Source organism: Mixophyes fleayi, chromosome 3, assembly GCF_038048845.1.
Source record: "Mixophyes fleayi isolate aMixFle1 chromosome 3, aMixFle1.hap1, whole genome shotgun sequence".
Classification (NCBI taxonomy): Eukaryota; Metazoa; Chordata; class Amphibia; order Anura; family Limnodynastidae; genus Mixophyes; species Mixophyes fleayi.
Genome location: NC_134404.1, coordinates 88172513 through 88189940, shown reverse-complemented (window position 1 = coordinate 88189940; position 17428 = coordinate 88172513). Strand labels below are relative to the sequence as shown.

At 44.5% G+C, this 17428-nt stretch overlaps 1 protein-coding gene across 1 annotated transcript; it reads left to right on the top strand.

Annotated features, from left to right (window-relative positions):
* Positions 1 to 8578: 8578 nt before the first annotated feature.
* LOC142143156 (uncharacterized) lies at positions 8579 to 16957 on the top strand. Its single transcript, XM_075200866.1, has 4 exons — positions 8579 to 9473; positions 9763 to 11150; positions 14028 to 16480; positions 16770 to 16957. Exons 2-3 carry the CDS (start codon positions 10025 to 10027, stop codon positions 15824 to 15826), a joined length of 2925 nt encoding a protein of 974 aa, XP_075056967.1. The 5' UTR covers positions 8579 to 9473; positions 9763 to 10024; the 3' UTR covers positions 15827 to 16480; positions 16770 to 16957.
* Positions 16958 to 17428: the final 471 nt, after the last annotated feature.

Here is a 17428-nt window from a genome sequence, read left to right as displayed (position 1 = left end):
TAACTATACAGCCATCACTGTCTTTGCAGCCATTCTACTTTGAATATATCTGAGCCACAGTGAGCACCCGCTATCAGCCATCTCTTAAATTATCGGATACACTACGGACATTTATTTACCAGAACACATCAGTAATGGGATGGAAATGCTGTACTCCGCCTAGTTTACATTTTTATGAATGTCACATTCACATGCAGATAAGAATATCTGATAGGTGTTTGGGGGATGAATCTCTGTACTGTGTATTAAACTGCATACCATTGATTTACCTCTTTATTGCACCAAACCTCTTTACTTGTTAACTTAACACCTAAAACCTTATCTATAATATAATCACACTGACAACAACTTGATTTTGGTAAAAAAACAGGTCCCAGTTTTTTAAATAATAAAAGTATGGTGGCGGCGAGAGCAATCAGCCCGGGCTTACAAGGACGTGCCCCCATAAAGCAGGACGAGGGGTCCCCCACACAAAGGGACCAAGGGCCAGGTTGCTTCGAAGGGGTTGTGACATGCGGCCAATCAGCGATACCATCGTGTGAATTAGCCGCTGATTGAAACATCTCCACATTACCTCAGTCTTAGAAGACAATACATTACATTGTCAATTAATTACATTTTCTTCTGTTACCAGGTGACCAAACAAACTCTGGTAGCAGCCCCATCACGGTAGTCCCATTGTCTCTTTGGACCTCTGTCTCTCAAGCTGACCGCGTTAGCCTGCATAGCTGTCCAGGAAGATGAGGGGGTCGGGCGAGTGGAGAGTGTCGCAGGCCCGTCTGCAAAACCACAACAAACAGAATCAGGTAATTACCCTTATTGTGTACAATATAGAATATAACACCACTAGACTTGTGTATATTCCTGTACCATTGTTCACTCTCTACCCTTGTTTTCTTTTCCAGGATTAAATGGATAACTCCAAATCAATTTGGTTTAAGAGTGGTATAGAGTTGTAGTGTGGTATAGATAGAGTGGTCCCCACAATATAATAATAAAACCCTCAACTGGTCTGAATTCCACCAAACAAGTATCTGGACTGCGTAGTGTGGTGGCCCCGGTACACAATTTGGTACCGAGGCCACAATATAATTAAAAAATTGGGCATCAACTGTCACCGTTGTTTAATATCTGATACACCTAAATATGGACTGCACAGTGGAGTGGCCCCGGTAGTAAATTTGGTGCCGGGGCCACAATACCTCCTCCAACTTCCAAGTGTAGTGTTTATAAAGACAGACAGCGTCGAAGTGTTATCAGTTGGCTTTCTTAACCCTAAAATTGTCCCTGTTGCAAATATTCGTGCAATGGACAGTTACTTTTTTATTGAAAGACTCAAGCTTTCAAGTGTAGTGTTTATAAAATATAAACAACAATACAGTAGTTTTAGAGCACGTCAAAAACTCTTGTTTTAAATTATGACACGGCATTTTACTTTTGGTTTAATTTCTTGAATTTTTTAAAATTTGGTTTTACTTTTTGAACATGGCAAACGACTGTTGATTGGTCATATAATGCCAAAAAAAAAGTTCCAAGATGGAATTGTCCTTGGGCCCTCACACCCACCCTTATGTTGTTGAAATAGGACATGCACACTTTAACAAACCAATCATTTCAGCGACAGGGCCTACCAAACAACTTTGGCTGAAATGATTGGTTTGTTTGGGCCCCCACACCAAAAAAGCTATTCATCTCTCCCTGTACAGACTAAACAGGCTCTACTGAGGCAAGATGTCGTCCTCATCCTCAACCTCTGATTCCTCTCCCCCTACAGTGTGTACTTCCTCCTCATCACACATTATCAATTCGTCCCCGCTGGACTCCACAACCACAGGTCCCTCTGTAGTATCTGGAGGGCAGTGCTGTACTTCATTGAGGAATTGATTATTCATTTTTATAAACATCATTTTTTCAACGTTGTGAGGAAGCAACCTCCTTCGCCGCTCACTGACCAGGTTCCCCGCTGCACTAAAAACTCTTTCCGAGTACACACTGGAGGGGGGACAACTCAGGTAAAATAGAGCCAGTTTGTACAGGGGCTTCCAAACTGCCTTTTTTTCCTGCCAGTAACAATATGGACTGTCTGACATGTCTACTTGGATGGTGTCAGCAAAGTAATCATCCACAATTTTTTCTATTGTGACAGCATCCAATGCAGCGAGAGTAGACATGTCTGCAATGGTTGGCAGGTCCTTCAGTCCGGACCAGATGTTATCAGCATCCCCGCCAGTGCCTCTTTTGGGAAAACTGAGCTTTTTCCTCGCAGCCATAGATGTGGAAGAAAATGAGGGTGGAGCTGTTGGCATGTCACGGTCCTCTTCAGAGGACAATCTCCTGACCAGCAGGTCTTTGCACCGCTGTAGACTTGTGTCCGCCGGAAACAGAGACACAACATACGCTTTAAACCGAGGATTGAGCACGGTGGCCAGAATGTATTCCTCTGACTTTAAAAGAGTGACCACCCTCGGATCCTGGCAAAGCGTACGAAGGGCTACATCCACAAGAGCTACATGCTTGGTGTAATCGCAATGGCTTACCAGCTCCTCCCTCACTTTCTCCAGCTGCTTCTGCAACAGCCTGATCAGGGGAATGACCTGACTCAAGCTGGCAGTGTCAGAACTGACTTCTCGTGTGGCAAGTTCAAATGGCTGCAGAACCTTGCACAACACGGAAATCAGTCTCCACTGCGCTTGACTGAGGAGCATCCCTACTCCTTTGCCTATGTCGTAGGTGGCTGTGTAGGCCTGAATAGCCTTTTGCTGCTCCTCCATCCTCTGCAGCATATAGAGGGTGGAGTTCCAGCGCGTCACAACCTCTTGTTTGAGGTGATGGCAGGGCAGGTTCATGCTTTTTTGATGTGCCTCTAGTCTGCGGTAGGCACTGGCTGAATGCCGAAAGTGTCCAGCAATTTTGCGCGCCACCGCAAGCATCTCCTGCACACCCCTGTCACTCTTGAGGTAATGCTGCACCACCAAATTAATGGTGTGGGCAAAACATGGGACGTGCTGGAAATTGCCCATATTTAATGCCCGCACAATGTTACTGGCATTGTCTGACACCACAAATCCCCATGAGAGTCTAAGTGGGGTAAGCCACTGGGAGATAATTTCCCTCATTTTCTCTAATATGTTGTCAGCGTTGTGCCTCTTATTAAAGCCTGTAATACACAATGTTGCCTGCCTTTGCATGAGCAGCCATTTTGTAGATGCTGCTACTGATGCAGCTGTTGCTGTTGCTGCGGAAGGGGATGCATATACCCAGTGGGCTGTCACAGTCATATAGTCCTTCGTTTGCCCAGAACCACTTGTCCACATGTCCGTGGTTAAGTGGACAGTGGGTACAACCGCATTTTTAAGAGCACTGAGGACACTTGATCGTACTTCTCTGTACATTTTTGGTATCGCCTGCCTAGTGAAGTGGAATCTCGAGGGGATTTGGTACCGGGGACACAATACCTCCATCAACCCTCTAAATCCCACTCCACTGATGGCGGACACCGGGCGCACGTCTAACACCAACATTGCAGTTACAGCCGCAGTTATACGCTTTGCAATAGGGTGACTACTATCGTATTTTGTGGTCATGGCAAACGACTGTTGGACGGTCAATTGTTTTGTGAAAGACTTAGCGGTCTTACGACTTCCCCTCTGGGAAGATGACCGACTAACAGCAGCAACAGCAGCAGTGGCAGTAGTAGGCGTACCGCTGCAGGATTCCTCGGATGAATCCCGTATTGAGGAGGACTCAGTCTGGCTGCTGACTTGGGCTGCAGGACTGAATCTGATGGAGATTGTGGAGGAAGTTGACGAGGAGGGTGTTGCTGGTGTGTATCCAACTGGACCACGGGATTTAGGTGTCCCTGTACCGATGAGGGTCCTAGCCCCAGTTCCTGAACTAACCACTGAACTATGAAGGTTATTCAGGTGACGTATAAGGGAGGATGTTCCTAGGTGGGCAAGATCCTTACCCCTGCTTATTTGAGCTTTACATAAGCTACATATGGCCATACATTGGTTGTCTGGATTTGGATAAAAATAACTCCAGACCGAAGAGGTGCATTTTTTGGTCTTCTGACCAGGCATGACGATGGGCTTTTTCATCCCATGGACATCAGCTGTTTCCCCCCCTGGTGCCTCATTTACAATAACCACATCACCATCCTCATCATCAAGTTCCTCCACAGCGCCAGCTACATCATCAATAGCCTCCTCCCGAGCCACCTCTTCCCGTACAGTGATGGGAAGGTCAGGCTTGACAACCACCAACATCCTTGGACTCGCCTTGTGGATTTGTGATAATTTCTCTTTAGAAGGCAGAGTTGTTTGCTGTTTTGTTGCTGACAGCATAACTCTCTTCAATTTTTTGTAGGGGGGGGGAGGAGGAGGAGGGCTAAGATCCGTGGGTGAAGCTGAACCACTAGTCATGAACACGGGCCAGGGCCTAAGCCGTTCCTTGCCACTCCGTGTCGTAAATGGCATATTGGCAACTTTACGTTTCTCCTCAGATGATTTTAAGTTTCTCTTTTTGCTACTTTTTCTTAACTTGGGCTTTTTGGATTTTACATGCCCGGTACTACGAGATTGGGCATCGGGCTTGGAAGACGACGTTGATGGCATTTCATCGTCTATGTCATGACTAGTGGCAGCAGCTTCAGCATTAGGAGGAAGTGGGTCTTGATCTTTCCCTACTTTATCCTCCAAATTTTTTTGTCTCCATTATATGTAGCACAAGATACTGCAGAATGTGTGAACTTGGTAATATTGCAGTACCAATGGACTTATACTGCTGGATTGGTTTTGCAAATTTGGTTATAATTATTATATATTTTTTTTTTTTTAAATTTTTAATTTTTTTTTACTTTTTTTTTATTTTTAAAAAACTTGGGAATAGTGGGGAAATAACTATGCCCTTAGAAGCACACAGCACAGGACACAGCACCACTGGACTGAACAGGACACGGCACAGGACCCAGCAGCACTACGGAACTCAGCAGGACAGAGCACAGGACACAGCACCACTGGACTGATACTGCAGAATGTGTGAACTTTGTAATATTGCAGTACCAATGGACTTATACTGCTGGATTGGTTTTGCAAATTTGGTTATAATTATTATATTTATTTTTTTTACTTTTTTATTTTTTTTTACTTTTTTTTATTTTTTAAAAACTTGGGAATAATGGGGAAATAACTATGCCCTTAGAAGCACAGAGCACAGGACACAGCACCACTGGACTGAACAGGACACGGCACAGGACCCAGCAGCACTACGGACCTCAGCAGGACAGAGCACAGGACACAGCACCACTGGACTGATACTGCAGAACACAGCACAGCACAGCACAGCACAGCACAGCACAGAACTAAACAGCACAGCACGAGATCTACCAGGACAGAGGACCACCTAACACACCCTCCCTCTACCCTGATCAATGCCCGAGTGAAGATGGCGGCGACTAGCGGGGAATTTATAGGATCCGAGTATCGCGAGATCCGACAACGGGATTATGAGTCAGAGCCTCAGTTTCACATTTGAATTTGGCGCCAATACCCGGATCTGTCTCGGATCCGACTCGGATCCGCAACGTTCGGGTGGGCTCGGATTTCATAAATCCGAGTGCGCTCATCCCTAATTATTACAGGTGTAATACGCAGCTTACTGTGTTTTCCCCTCCAAGATCCACATTATTTTCTGGGTAGAAAATATACTGAAAAGTTAATGTCCTCTGAATATTTTTATAAATACTCCCATCCTCTCGCTGGTCAATTTCTTGCCCATTTCTTTTCCAATTCTTGGTCCCTGTCCTGATATAATGATATTTATTAAAGATTGGGGGGTACATAGGGGGAGGCAAACTGGGGCAGCTGTCGCAGGCAGCAATATTTAGGGGGCAATAGAACAAAAACTATTATTATTTTCAAAATGCCAACTTTCTTGGTGCAGATATAAAATATAAATGGTATTTACTTTGGTAGCTCTAATAATCTAATAATGCTTAAAATGAAAATATTTGTCTTTTATAATGTACACAAATCATATACAAATGTTTATGGTAGATGTCTTTCTTAACATTAATGAATTAATTTAACACAGGGAACCGCAGTTGGGGGCAGACTATTCTGTAGCAGGTGAAATGGGTGTCGGATGGTTTGTGAAAATGTGAATTAGTTAAATATACTATATTTTAGTTTCCAGCCATCACCTCTTGATTTACAATGGGCAAATTGAAGATTCGGCGGCACAAATGCAGCTCTGGAACCGCAGTGGTTTTTACAGCTGCAGTCTCAGTTAATGTTATAGGTTTGCAGGGCAGAATGGTCACAGTTATAGAGGAATTGACATCTGCACACAACGGGGAGGCGTTTGGTGGAGTCAGGGCGTTCTGTTCCTGGCGCGTCACAGAGTAGGTACACCGATGCACCTCATTTTGCAGAGCAGCGCATGAACGAGATTTGAAATGATTGTAATGAGGTGTGTCCCTTGCCAGGTGCGGCCTTTCCCACTCTGCAAATGAATTTTAATTTTACACCAGCTCAGAACTGGGAGTACTCAGCCGTCCGCACTAGTATTCGGAACTTAAACTAGCCCCCTAGTTGGAGCAAGAGATACATCAGTAAACCAGCGTACTTCTGTGTGCACCTGAGTTTGTCTTGGACATGACTGTACGAGAACACCCTTACTGTATATTGCCTACGTGTGTTCGCCCATTCCCCACCCTGTTCACTCCCCTAAATCGGTGGCTGTAGTAAGTGTCTTTGCACTCATAGGTGACTTGGACGTGGCTGCGTTCAATTGCATACCGTCCGGGTCTGGGCAAGCGCAGGGTATTTTCTGCTGACGATAGCACCCATTTGCGGGATACGTTCCTTAATGACTCAAACCTAAGGTGTGCATTGAATGAGGCATCTGATTGGACCTGAATCACAGCTATCAATTTAGATGCTTCATTTTTATCCACATTACTGACCATAGGAGATGGAATACCCTGGACAACTGCATTCCTCTGTACTGAAAACAGTCTTCCTTCCCAAGCTTCACTTCCACAACCCAAGTCCCCTGGAATCTGCCATAATCCACAGACTAGACTAGCTTTAGAGAGTCGCAGACATATGCTCACATTGAAACAGTGTAATAGTCACAAACAGTCTGGGGTATCTGCAGTATGCATGACCAGTATCCTTGAAGAAGAGGGGCAAGTGCAGCATTTGGAGGGGGGATTTGAAATGTAAATGGTGTCGTAAAATGATCACAGGGGAAAACACATGGTATTCATTTTTCCTATTTTGTCATCTCTTTTTGCCTATTAAAAGTATTTACCACTTTGAGATTTTTACACATTTTACTTTCTAACATCATAGAATCATAATGGATTTATCCCAGAACCCCTCCCACTGATAAAAACATAACAGTCCACAATGCCAAAACAAAATAGCTAAACATTTTTCTTAAGTAATTACAAATATAAAACAGACAACGATTGCTTGAGTATTTTGCCCAAGTAAACCCTGCTGTAATTAGTTGTCTTCAGAGGTCACATAAGTAATTGGACCCCACCTGTGTACAATTAGTGTTTCACGTAATCTGAAAATAAACACACGTGTCTGTGAGAGGTTTTAAAGTTGGTCAAAGCTTCATCATGAAGTTCAAAGAAAATTCAAATAGAACATGTTAATGATCAGCACTGGTCAGAAGAAGGTTATAATGATATTTCCAAACTGTTTACCATCCCCCAGAGCACTATCACATCCATCATAAAGAAATTAAGATAATGTGGCACAACTGTGAATTTGTCTAGAACAAAACTGAATATCCCTCCGAGAAGGGCACTTGTCAGGGTACCCACCAAGAGGAGCCTGGCAGCTCTGTCAGTTTAGCTTTCCATTGCAGAGTTGATAGAAACTATCCATTGGACAACAGTAGCCTGCCTACATGAAATCTTGCCTAGAATTTGTCTGAAAGCATGGGGAAGATCTTTATACCAAGTGGAGAAAGATTATCTGTCCTGATGAGACCAAGATTGAACGTTTGGCTTCAATGCTAGGCAGAAATCTAACGCAGCACGTGATTCCAAAAGAACGATCCCTACATTGAATCATGCTGGTGGTATAATGTTATGGGATTTTTCCTCTGCATCAAGGACTGGAAAACTTGATAAAATCGAGGGCAAAATGAGTGGACTAAGATGTAGCCAAATCTTGCAGGAAAACCTGCTGCAGTCAACAGCCGGTCAGTGAGCCGAAGCGTACAGCAAATGCCACATTGGAGTGGCTTAAATACCGAGCAAATCATTGATCCAGAGTAGCCCGGTCAAAGCTAAGTCACATTCCCAATCTGTGGAATGGTTTGAAAATTCCCCACCAAGGGTCCTCTTGTAACTGAAAATGACAAAGCAGAATTGTCGAAAATTGCAGTTTCTTGGTGTGCAAAGCAGGTAGAAGATTGCCCAAATATACTCACGGCTTTAATTCCTGCTAAATGAGTTTCTACCAAGTATAAAAATAAGGGTGTGAATATATATGCAACCAGTCATTTTTTTTTTGCAATTATTTAAACTAAAGCTTTAGAGATGTATTTTATATGTAACCCCTGGGGATGCTGCAGTTGGACTTGAGCACCCAGGGGCTAATAATCACACTTGCATCAGTAAGAAAAGAGATGCATATAGCTATTTACCAGTCAAGGAGAAGGAACTACATCTCCCAGAATGCTGTTATGAAGAGGGGGCGGAGCCTAAGAAGACTGAGAAACCTGAGGGCGGAGAGAGAGAGGGAGAGAGGAGCATCCTGGGAGAGACTGAGCTGTGTGACCAGTTCAGATAGGTGACCCTAGGGAGAAGGGCACTGGATGAGTGATCTGAGCAGAGAGAGCAGTCTGCAGAGATATCAAAGCTCGGTGCAGTTCTGAACAGAACCTGCTGGAAGCCACAGTTTGAAGCTGTAGGAGGAGGTTTGCATGCATCTCTGAAGAAGGACATTTTACAAGTCAGCCATTTTGGAGATAATCAAGTTCAGACCTGTGACACACTGGTGCAGATAAGTTACTGGTTATTTTTATCTATCTGTTGTTGTTCAAGTGGGGTTTGGACTATATCTGGCCACAAGGGCTGAAGAGTTAGGGATAGATGGGTGGGCAGGTAAATATGCACCAAGTGTGTGTCTAATCAGCACTTGTGGAACTACAAGTCCCAGGATACAAATTAGAAAGGATTTTACAGTTGTTGCTAGAGGAGGGTCTGCATACTGTGACTGCTGTACCTCACTGCAAGTGATTTAAAGACCTCCAACATCTGCAAACTGGACACATGATGTTTCCATGCCATGCTGCATACATACAGAAGGGCCCCAACTTGCAGTGCACTGCTCTATTTGTGTGGTGTGTTTGAATACTGCTGTGTGTGTTTGGCAGTACATTGTAGGGCTATAAGGGAAAATATATAAATTCACCCTGCAAGATATTCACAGTATCAGGAGCAAGTAAGATATCTGATATATTTTTTCATGTGTATAAAGCTGTGACAGTTAATGGTTATATTGTTATATATTATATTATATTGTATGCTGTTATTGATTTATTGCGAGTTTTTGTGTTAACTTGGTGTGCATAGTAAGAAGTGGTGCGCCACTTTCATCCACACTGTTTTATTACTGTATTGTATTGTTTGCACTATTATTTCAAATTATACCAAAGTATATTTTTCTATAAAATTACAAAGCTGCATTTAGGATTTCCATTTAAATAAATGTGCCTGGCTGGCTTTTGCAGCACACATTTTGTCACAGAGTGTTAATACTGGGCAGGGGGTTTCCCGAATCTCCCCCTGGTGTATCTTTGGAACACCCCCCAGAAGAGAAAGCAGAGATTCGGGTGGAGGCACTGAAAACCAAGTACCAAGGTGAGAAGCATCTGCGTGGTTCAATATATATATATATACCCTCACAACGCTTAATACACAAGGGGGTGTTACAGTGGAGGCACTGCTGAGATACTGAAGACACACTCAGTGAAACCCATCAGCACAGACGTCATGGATAGTATAAGAGAAGAAGTGTTTCTGTGGTGTGAACAACAGACTGTGGCCCCAACTCGATGTTTAGGGGTCTATGGTGACTCTCAGGGAGTGACAGATGAGGAAGTCCTGCATGTGCTCCACAGGATTTATGGGGTAGAACATCCTAAAATCCTTGGATGGAAAGGTAGAGATCAGCATAAGACCAGTCTGATCCTCTGTGAGACGCAAGCAGAATTGGATAAAGATTTTCTTCCCTCCCTCGTTTCTGGGCCACAAAAACAACAATGGCATATTGTGATACCGTTAAAGCCAAAACAGCTAGTCGCAGCACCTCTTAATGCTGAACTTCCAGATGGAGATATTAACCGACAAGTATTCCCTCAGGCCAGGGAAGAGAATTCTCAGTCACCCTCCAGTACTAGGAAAACTGATGAGGATCAAAGCGAACTGTTCCTCACTGCTGTACAGAAACTGGTAGACCAGTTAGGAAAGTCACAGCATGAAGGGGGCTACAGAAGGCTCCGGCTCTTCTCAGGAATAAAACCAGTCCCTACTGGGGAAGAAACTTACGAGGCATGGAAAGAGATGGCTTCCCAATACCTGGAGGAATGGCATTGCTCCGAACCCTATAAGAGACAGCGGATCGTTGAAAGTCTGCGAGGTCCCGCTGGAGAACTAATCCAAGCTGTACGGAGAAGTGACCCCCAAGCCACTGCACGACACTACTTAGCGACTCTAGATCAGGAATATGGAATGGCAGAGGATGCAACAGATCTGCTCTATCAGCTACGCCACACCTATCAGGAGTCAGGGGAGACATTGTCCAATTATATCTATCGGCTGGACAAGCTGATCCACCTTATTGTGTCAAAGAAAGGAATACCCCTAGCAGAAGTAGACGACAGGCGTATGCAACAGTTGTTACGGGGTGCTCTGTCCCATGACCCAGTAGCGATGAAGATAAGAAATGCTCAACTGGGACAACCATCACCTACTTTTCTTCAGTTGATACAAGATGTTAAACAAGAGGAAGCTATAGTTAAATCCCGAGAGAGGGTGACCAAGAAAGTCAAGGTCGTACAGTCAAAGCCCGAGGCTGACCTTCCCAGCACTGAGTTAATGAAGATTGTGGAGAAACAAGGTGAGCAGATTGCTCAGTTGTTGGAGATGCAGAAGCAGATTCAAGCACAGATGCTGAAATACCACACTACCGAGCAACTGCACCCGAACATCCACCCCCGGCAAGTTCTCGAAGCTAACACTACTCGGAAACAGAACAATTGTTTCACTTGTGGAGAAGTTGGGCATCTCGCTAGACAATGTCCTCAGAGGAAGGGAGGAAGGTGGTCACCCTCACCATCCCACCGGGATAGGAAGCTTTCGGAAAACTGAAAGGGAGGACCAGGAACCCCCACACTGGCCCTCTAAAGAAAGCTGACATTAACACTGTGGGGAACTCTCACCTGGAATGGGGTCTTTTGCCCAAAGGATTGCTGGGACCCTCTCCTCACGTGCCGGCATGTCTAAATGGGAGACCTTGTATGGCCTTGCTAGATAGTGGTTCACAGGTGTCCATTGTGTTCGAGAAGTGGTACCGAGATAATCTATCTGACTTGCCCATAAAGCCATTGTGTGGACTGACCATCTGGGGTCTGAGTGACAAGAATTATCCCTACCTTGGGTACATCACTGTACCTTTTGAAGTTCCCACGGGAAGTAGCTGGAATAGAAGAAGAGGTAAACGTGCTTGCACTTGTCTGTCCTGAGGCCGAAGGAGAACCTCGAGATGTCTCAGTGATTATTGGAACTAACTCCCATTTGTTCGAGATACTGGCCAACTGGTGCCAAGAGGTGGGAGGAGCAAGTTATAGTAAAACACTTAAGATTCATCCTATGTGCCTTGCTGCTTATAAGAAGAAAGAGGAAAAAAAATCTCAGAAAGAAACCACATTACAAATAGGAAGTTTTGATCAATGCTTTAATGGTAGTGATGCTAGCCAAGAAGACCGACACTGGCTAGTTATGCAAATGCTACAAAGAGAGGCTGCCTTCTCTTCGGGGGACTGGGATTTAGGTCTAGCGACAGGAGTGGAGCACCACATAAGGCTAACGGACGACAGACCTTTCCGAGAACGGTCAAGACGCCTAGCCCCTGCTGATTTGGATGATATTCGGGAACATTTAAGGGAGATGCTAGAGAATGATGTGATTGAGAGATCTGAGAGTCCCTATGCTTCTCCTATTGTGGTGGCTAGAAAGAAGACGGGAAAAATACGGATGTGCGTGGACTACCGGACATTAAACAAGCGCACGATTCCTGATCAGTACACTGTCCCTAGGATAGACGAAGCCCTTGATTGTCTTCAGGGAAGCAAGTGGTTTTCTGTGCTAGATCTACGCAGCGGGTACTATCAGATATTGATGAGTCAGAAGGATGCTGAGAAAACCGCCTTCATCTGCCCGGTTGGATTCTTTCAGTTCAAAAGATTGCCACAAGGATTATCAGGGGCTCCAGCAACTTTCCAACGATGCATGGATGATGTTGTGGGTGACATGAATTTCAGGGAAGTGCTGGTATACTTGGATGATTTGATAGTATTTGGCCAAACATTGAATGAGCACAACGAAAGACTCCTCAAGGTATTGGATCGCTTAATAAAGAAAGGGTTGAAGTTGTCCCTTGACAAGTGTAGCTTCTGTAAAACCCAGGTCAAGTATGTGGGATATGTTGTGGATCGGGAAGGAATTTCTACAGATTCAGCGAAGATAGAAGCGGTGAAAGAATGGCCTCGACCAACAATACTGAAGGAATTAAGGTCTTTTTTGGGGTTCTGTGGCTATTACAGAAGGTTTGTCCCAAACTACAGTAAACTTGTCAAGCCTCTTACAGATCTAACTCGAGGTTATCCTGCTCCAAGAGGTTCCCATCGGAAAGAGAAACCATTGTTCCGGGTAAATGATGCGTTCGGGGAAAGGTGGAGTGAGGCTTGCGAACAAGCTTTTGAAGGATTGAAAACCTGCCTGATTCAAGCGCCTGTTCTGGCATATGCCGATCCAGAGTTACCATACATTCTGCATGTAGATGCCTCCTTTGAGGGACTTGGGGGAGTGCTATACCAAGTGCAAGAAGGAAGGTTAAGACCAGTCTATTACATCAGTCGAGGTCTCTCACCCAGTGAACGGAACTACCCGGTGCATAAGTTGGAGTTCCTGGCCCTTAAGTGGGCAGTTGTTGACAAACTTCACGACTACTTGTATGGAGTACCATTCGAAGTGCATACAGACAACAATCCCCTCACATATGTGCAGACCACAGCAAAGCTAGATGCAACTGGGCACAGATGGTTGGCGGCGCTGGCCATTTACAATTTCACAATAAAGTACAGGCCTGGGAGAAGAAATGTAGATGCCGATGCTTTGTCAAGATTACCGGGAAGGTTTGTGGAATCTCAGGAAGAAGAATGGATAGAGTTGCCAGCTCCAGAGGTGAAGGGGATGTGTCACGAGGGACGTGTGGTCGTGCCTCCAGTCAAAGAATGCTTAACAGCTCTAGGGGCAACGACAGATGCACTACCAAGACAATATTGCTGGCTGAGTCAAATGGAGCTCAGTGATCTTCAGAAGTTGAGTTCAAGCCAAGTCAAAGAAGATCAGCAGAATGACTCCTCTATAGCAGCAGTTAGGTGGTCTGTTAAACACAGACAAAGAATCCACCCGAGTAGTTTGAAAACGGAGGAAGCTATTTTGCTAAGCAGACAGAGAGAGTCATTGGTGGTGAAGCAGGGGCTACTGTATAGAGAAACCAGCCGCAAAGATGGCAGAGAGAGGAAACAGCTAGTATTGCCAAAGAAGCACCGTCCCATGGTTCTCCGTGCGTTGCATGATAAACACGGCCACCTGGGAATAGAGAAGACCATGAGTTTAATTTCAGATAGATTCTACTGGCCAAAAATGGAGATAGACATTGAGAGTTATTGTAAATCTTGTGGGACATGCATACTTCGAAAATCCCTCCCAGAAAAGGCTGCCCCCTTAAAGAATATATCCAGCAATGGGCCTTTAGAGTTAGTCTGTATTGACTTTCTATCAGTGGAACCGGATGAAAGCAACAAGTGTAACATTCTAGTGGTGACAGATCATTACACCCGTTATGCTCAAGCCTACCAGACAAAAGACCAGAGAGCTGTGACCGTGGCAAAAATCCTATGGGAAAAGTTCTTTGTCCACTATGGACTGCCTGCCCGCATTCATTCAGATCAGGGTCGGGATTTTGAGAGCAAGCTAATAAAAGAACTGTGCGAGGTCTGCGGGATAAAGAAGTCCAGGACTACTCCTTTCCATCCCCAAGGAGATCCGCAGCCGGAGAGATTTAATCGGACCCTTCTCAGCATGATGGGCACTTTGGACACTAAAAAAAAGGCACATTGGAGTAGGCACATCAGCCATTTGGTCCACGCCTACAATTGCACGAAAAACGAGTCCACGGGGTACTCCCCATATCTCTTAATGTTTGGAAGGGAGGCTAGATTACCAATCGATATCTGTTTTGGAATGGACACTGCTGATCCCCAAGAAAAGCCCCATTTGAAATATGTGGAGCAGCTGAAACAAGAACTAAAGGAGGCCTACAGACTAGCGGAAGCAGCTGCATCAAAAGCTGGACAACGAAACAAGGGTCGTTATGATCTACAGGTCAAGGAGCATATTCTGGAGCCAGGTGACAGGGTTTTACTTAGACACTTGGGCCTCCCGGGGAAACACAAGTTAGCCAATCGTTGGCGAAAGGATCCTCATGTTGTGGTTGCAAAATTGCCAGACATCCCAGCCTATCGAATTAGGCCCGAGGGGCTAACAGGCCCTATAAAGACATACCATCGACAACATTTGCTTCCCATCAGAGATGGTGTCCGGTTTTGGGAGGAGCCTGAAACAGATGAGCCAAAAGTGTCCACACCCAGAAGATCACGGCGAATCAGAGAACCGACCACAGAAGAAGATGATGGAGATGATTGGGGGTATGATGCTCCAGGTAAATTGGGAGAAATAGGTTGGAGACAAGATATCAGAAGGCTCACTAGGTCTACCGAGGGGGCCGCTGTAAGACCTCCACAAGTAGAAGAAAGGAGAACTATGCCTGCCATTTCAAATGAAAGTGTCAACCCAAGAGTAGCTGGACAGTTGGATTCTCAGTGTTCAGTAGAGGAAGGCTCTAACCAGGAAGTTGACATGGATGGGGACGTCGTTGATCCAGATGGAGGATGCACTGAACGCCCCAACAGGGTGTTGGGGGGAGAGGAAGGGAACCCACCAGTCCAGGGTCGGCCTAAAAGGACCCCTAGAGCCCCAATGATGTTGACTTATGATAGTCTAGGTCATATGACTGAGATTCCTAAGGTGATTCATCCTAGCTGGGTCTATCAGTGGCCATATCTGACTCCCATATCTGTTATGCCAGGGCCTGTTGTGTATGGATGTGAAAGTGTATTTAGACAGGATGTCTTAACCCCTTTAAATTTGCAGGATGTGGGACAAGCCTCATCATTTGTTCATTGTGGACTTGCCCCACAGGGGGAGTGTGTAACCCCTGGGGATGCTGCAGTTGGACTTGAGCACCCAGGGGCTAATAATCACACTTGCATCAGTAAGAAAAGAGATGCATATAGCTATTTACCAGTCAAGGAGAAGGAACTACATCTCCCAGAATGCTGTTATGAAGAGGGGGCGGAGCCTAAGAAGACTGAGAAACCTGAGGGCGGAGAGAGAGAGGGAGAGAGGAGCATCCTGGGAGAGACTGAGCTGTGTGACCAGTTCAGATAGGTGACCCTAGGGAGAAGGGCACTGGATGAGTGATCTGAGCAGAGAGAGCAGTCTGCAGAGATATCAAAGCTCGGTGCAGTTCTGAACAGAACCTGCTGGAAGCCACAGTTTGAAGCTGTAGGAGGAGGTTTGCATGCATCTCTGAAGAAGGACATTTTACAAGTCAGCCATTTTGGAGATAATCAAGTTCAGACCTGTGACACACTGGTGCAGATAAGTTACTGGTTATTTTTATCTATCTGTTGTTGTTCAAGTGGGGTTTGGACTATATCTGGCCACAAGGGCTGAAGAGTTAGGGATAGATGGGTGGGCAGGTAAATATGCACCAAGTGTGTGTCTAATCAGCACTTGTGGAACTACAAGTCCCAGGATACAAATTAGAAAGGATTTTACAGTTGTTGCTAGAGGAGGGTCTGCATACTGTGACTGCTGTACCTCACTGCAAGTGATTTAAAGACCTCCAACATCTGCAAACTGGACACATGATGTTTCCATGCCATGCTGCATACATACAGAAGGGCCCCAACTTGCAGTGCACTGCTCTATTTGTGTGGTGTGTTTGAATACTGCTGTGTGTGTTTGGCAGTACATTGTAGGGCTATAAGGGAAAATATATAAATTCACCCTGCAAGATATTCACAGTATCAGGAGCAAGTAAGATATCTGATATATTTTTTCATGTGTATAAAGCTGTGACAGTTAATGGTTATATTGTTATATATTATATTATATTGTATGCTGTTATTGATTTATTGCGAGTTTTTGTGTTAACTTGGTGTGCATAGTAAGAAGTGGTGCGCCACTTTCATCCACACTGTTTTATTACTGTATTGTATTGTTTGCACTATTATTTCAAATTATACCAAAGTATATTTTTCTATAAAATTACAAAGCTGCATTTAGGATTTCCATTTAAATAAATGTGCCTGGCTGGCTTTTGCAGCACACATTTTGTCACAGAGTGTTAATACTGGGCAGGGGGTTTCCCGAATCTCCCCCTGGTGTATCTTTGGAACACCCCCCAGAAGAGAAAGCAGAGATTCGGGTGGAGGCACTGAAAACCAAGTACCAAGGTGAGAAGCATCTGCGTGGTTCAATATATATATATATACCCTCACAACGCTTAATACACAAGGGGGTGTTACATATATTTGTCAAATGTATTTAGATCGGTGTTAAGAATTACCATATAAATTCATTTTGATTACATAGTATAAGAGAAGAAAATAAAATAAAATGGGAAGAGTGGGGGAGGGGGTGAACACTTTTATATAACACTGTATATAACAGACACACATGGATGGTATATATTGGTCCTGATTAGTATAATTTACAAATAGCATTATAAAATAAATATACAATTTTCACTCTGCATCTTTTGAACAATGTTTCATGATTTGGGGGGATTTCTATCATCTGTAATAACTCCCCAATGAAGAGCAATAAAACGAGTTTGAAATGTTCTTGTTCCACCTCAACTCTCATAGCGCATCGATTTCTGGCCGCAGGAAACGTATAAATGATGTGACAGTAAAAGCTACTTAAATAGAGAAGGTTGGTTCTCCCAGGTTTTGTAAGTTACTCAGTATTGTTAAATCGGAA

Coding starts and splice junctions, on each gene's coding strand:
- LOC142143156 (XM_075200866.1), top strand. CDS start 10,025: ATGGATAGTATAAGAGAAGAAGTGTTTCTGTGGTGTGAACAACAGACT. Junction 11,151..14,027: donor GAAGATTGTGGAGAAACAAG/GTGAGCAGATTG, acceptor AATCCCTCCCAG/AAAAGGCTGCCCCCTTAAAG.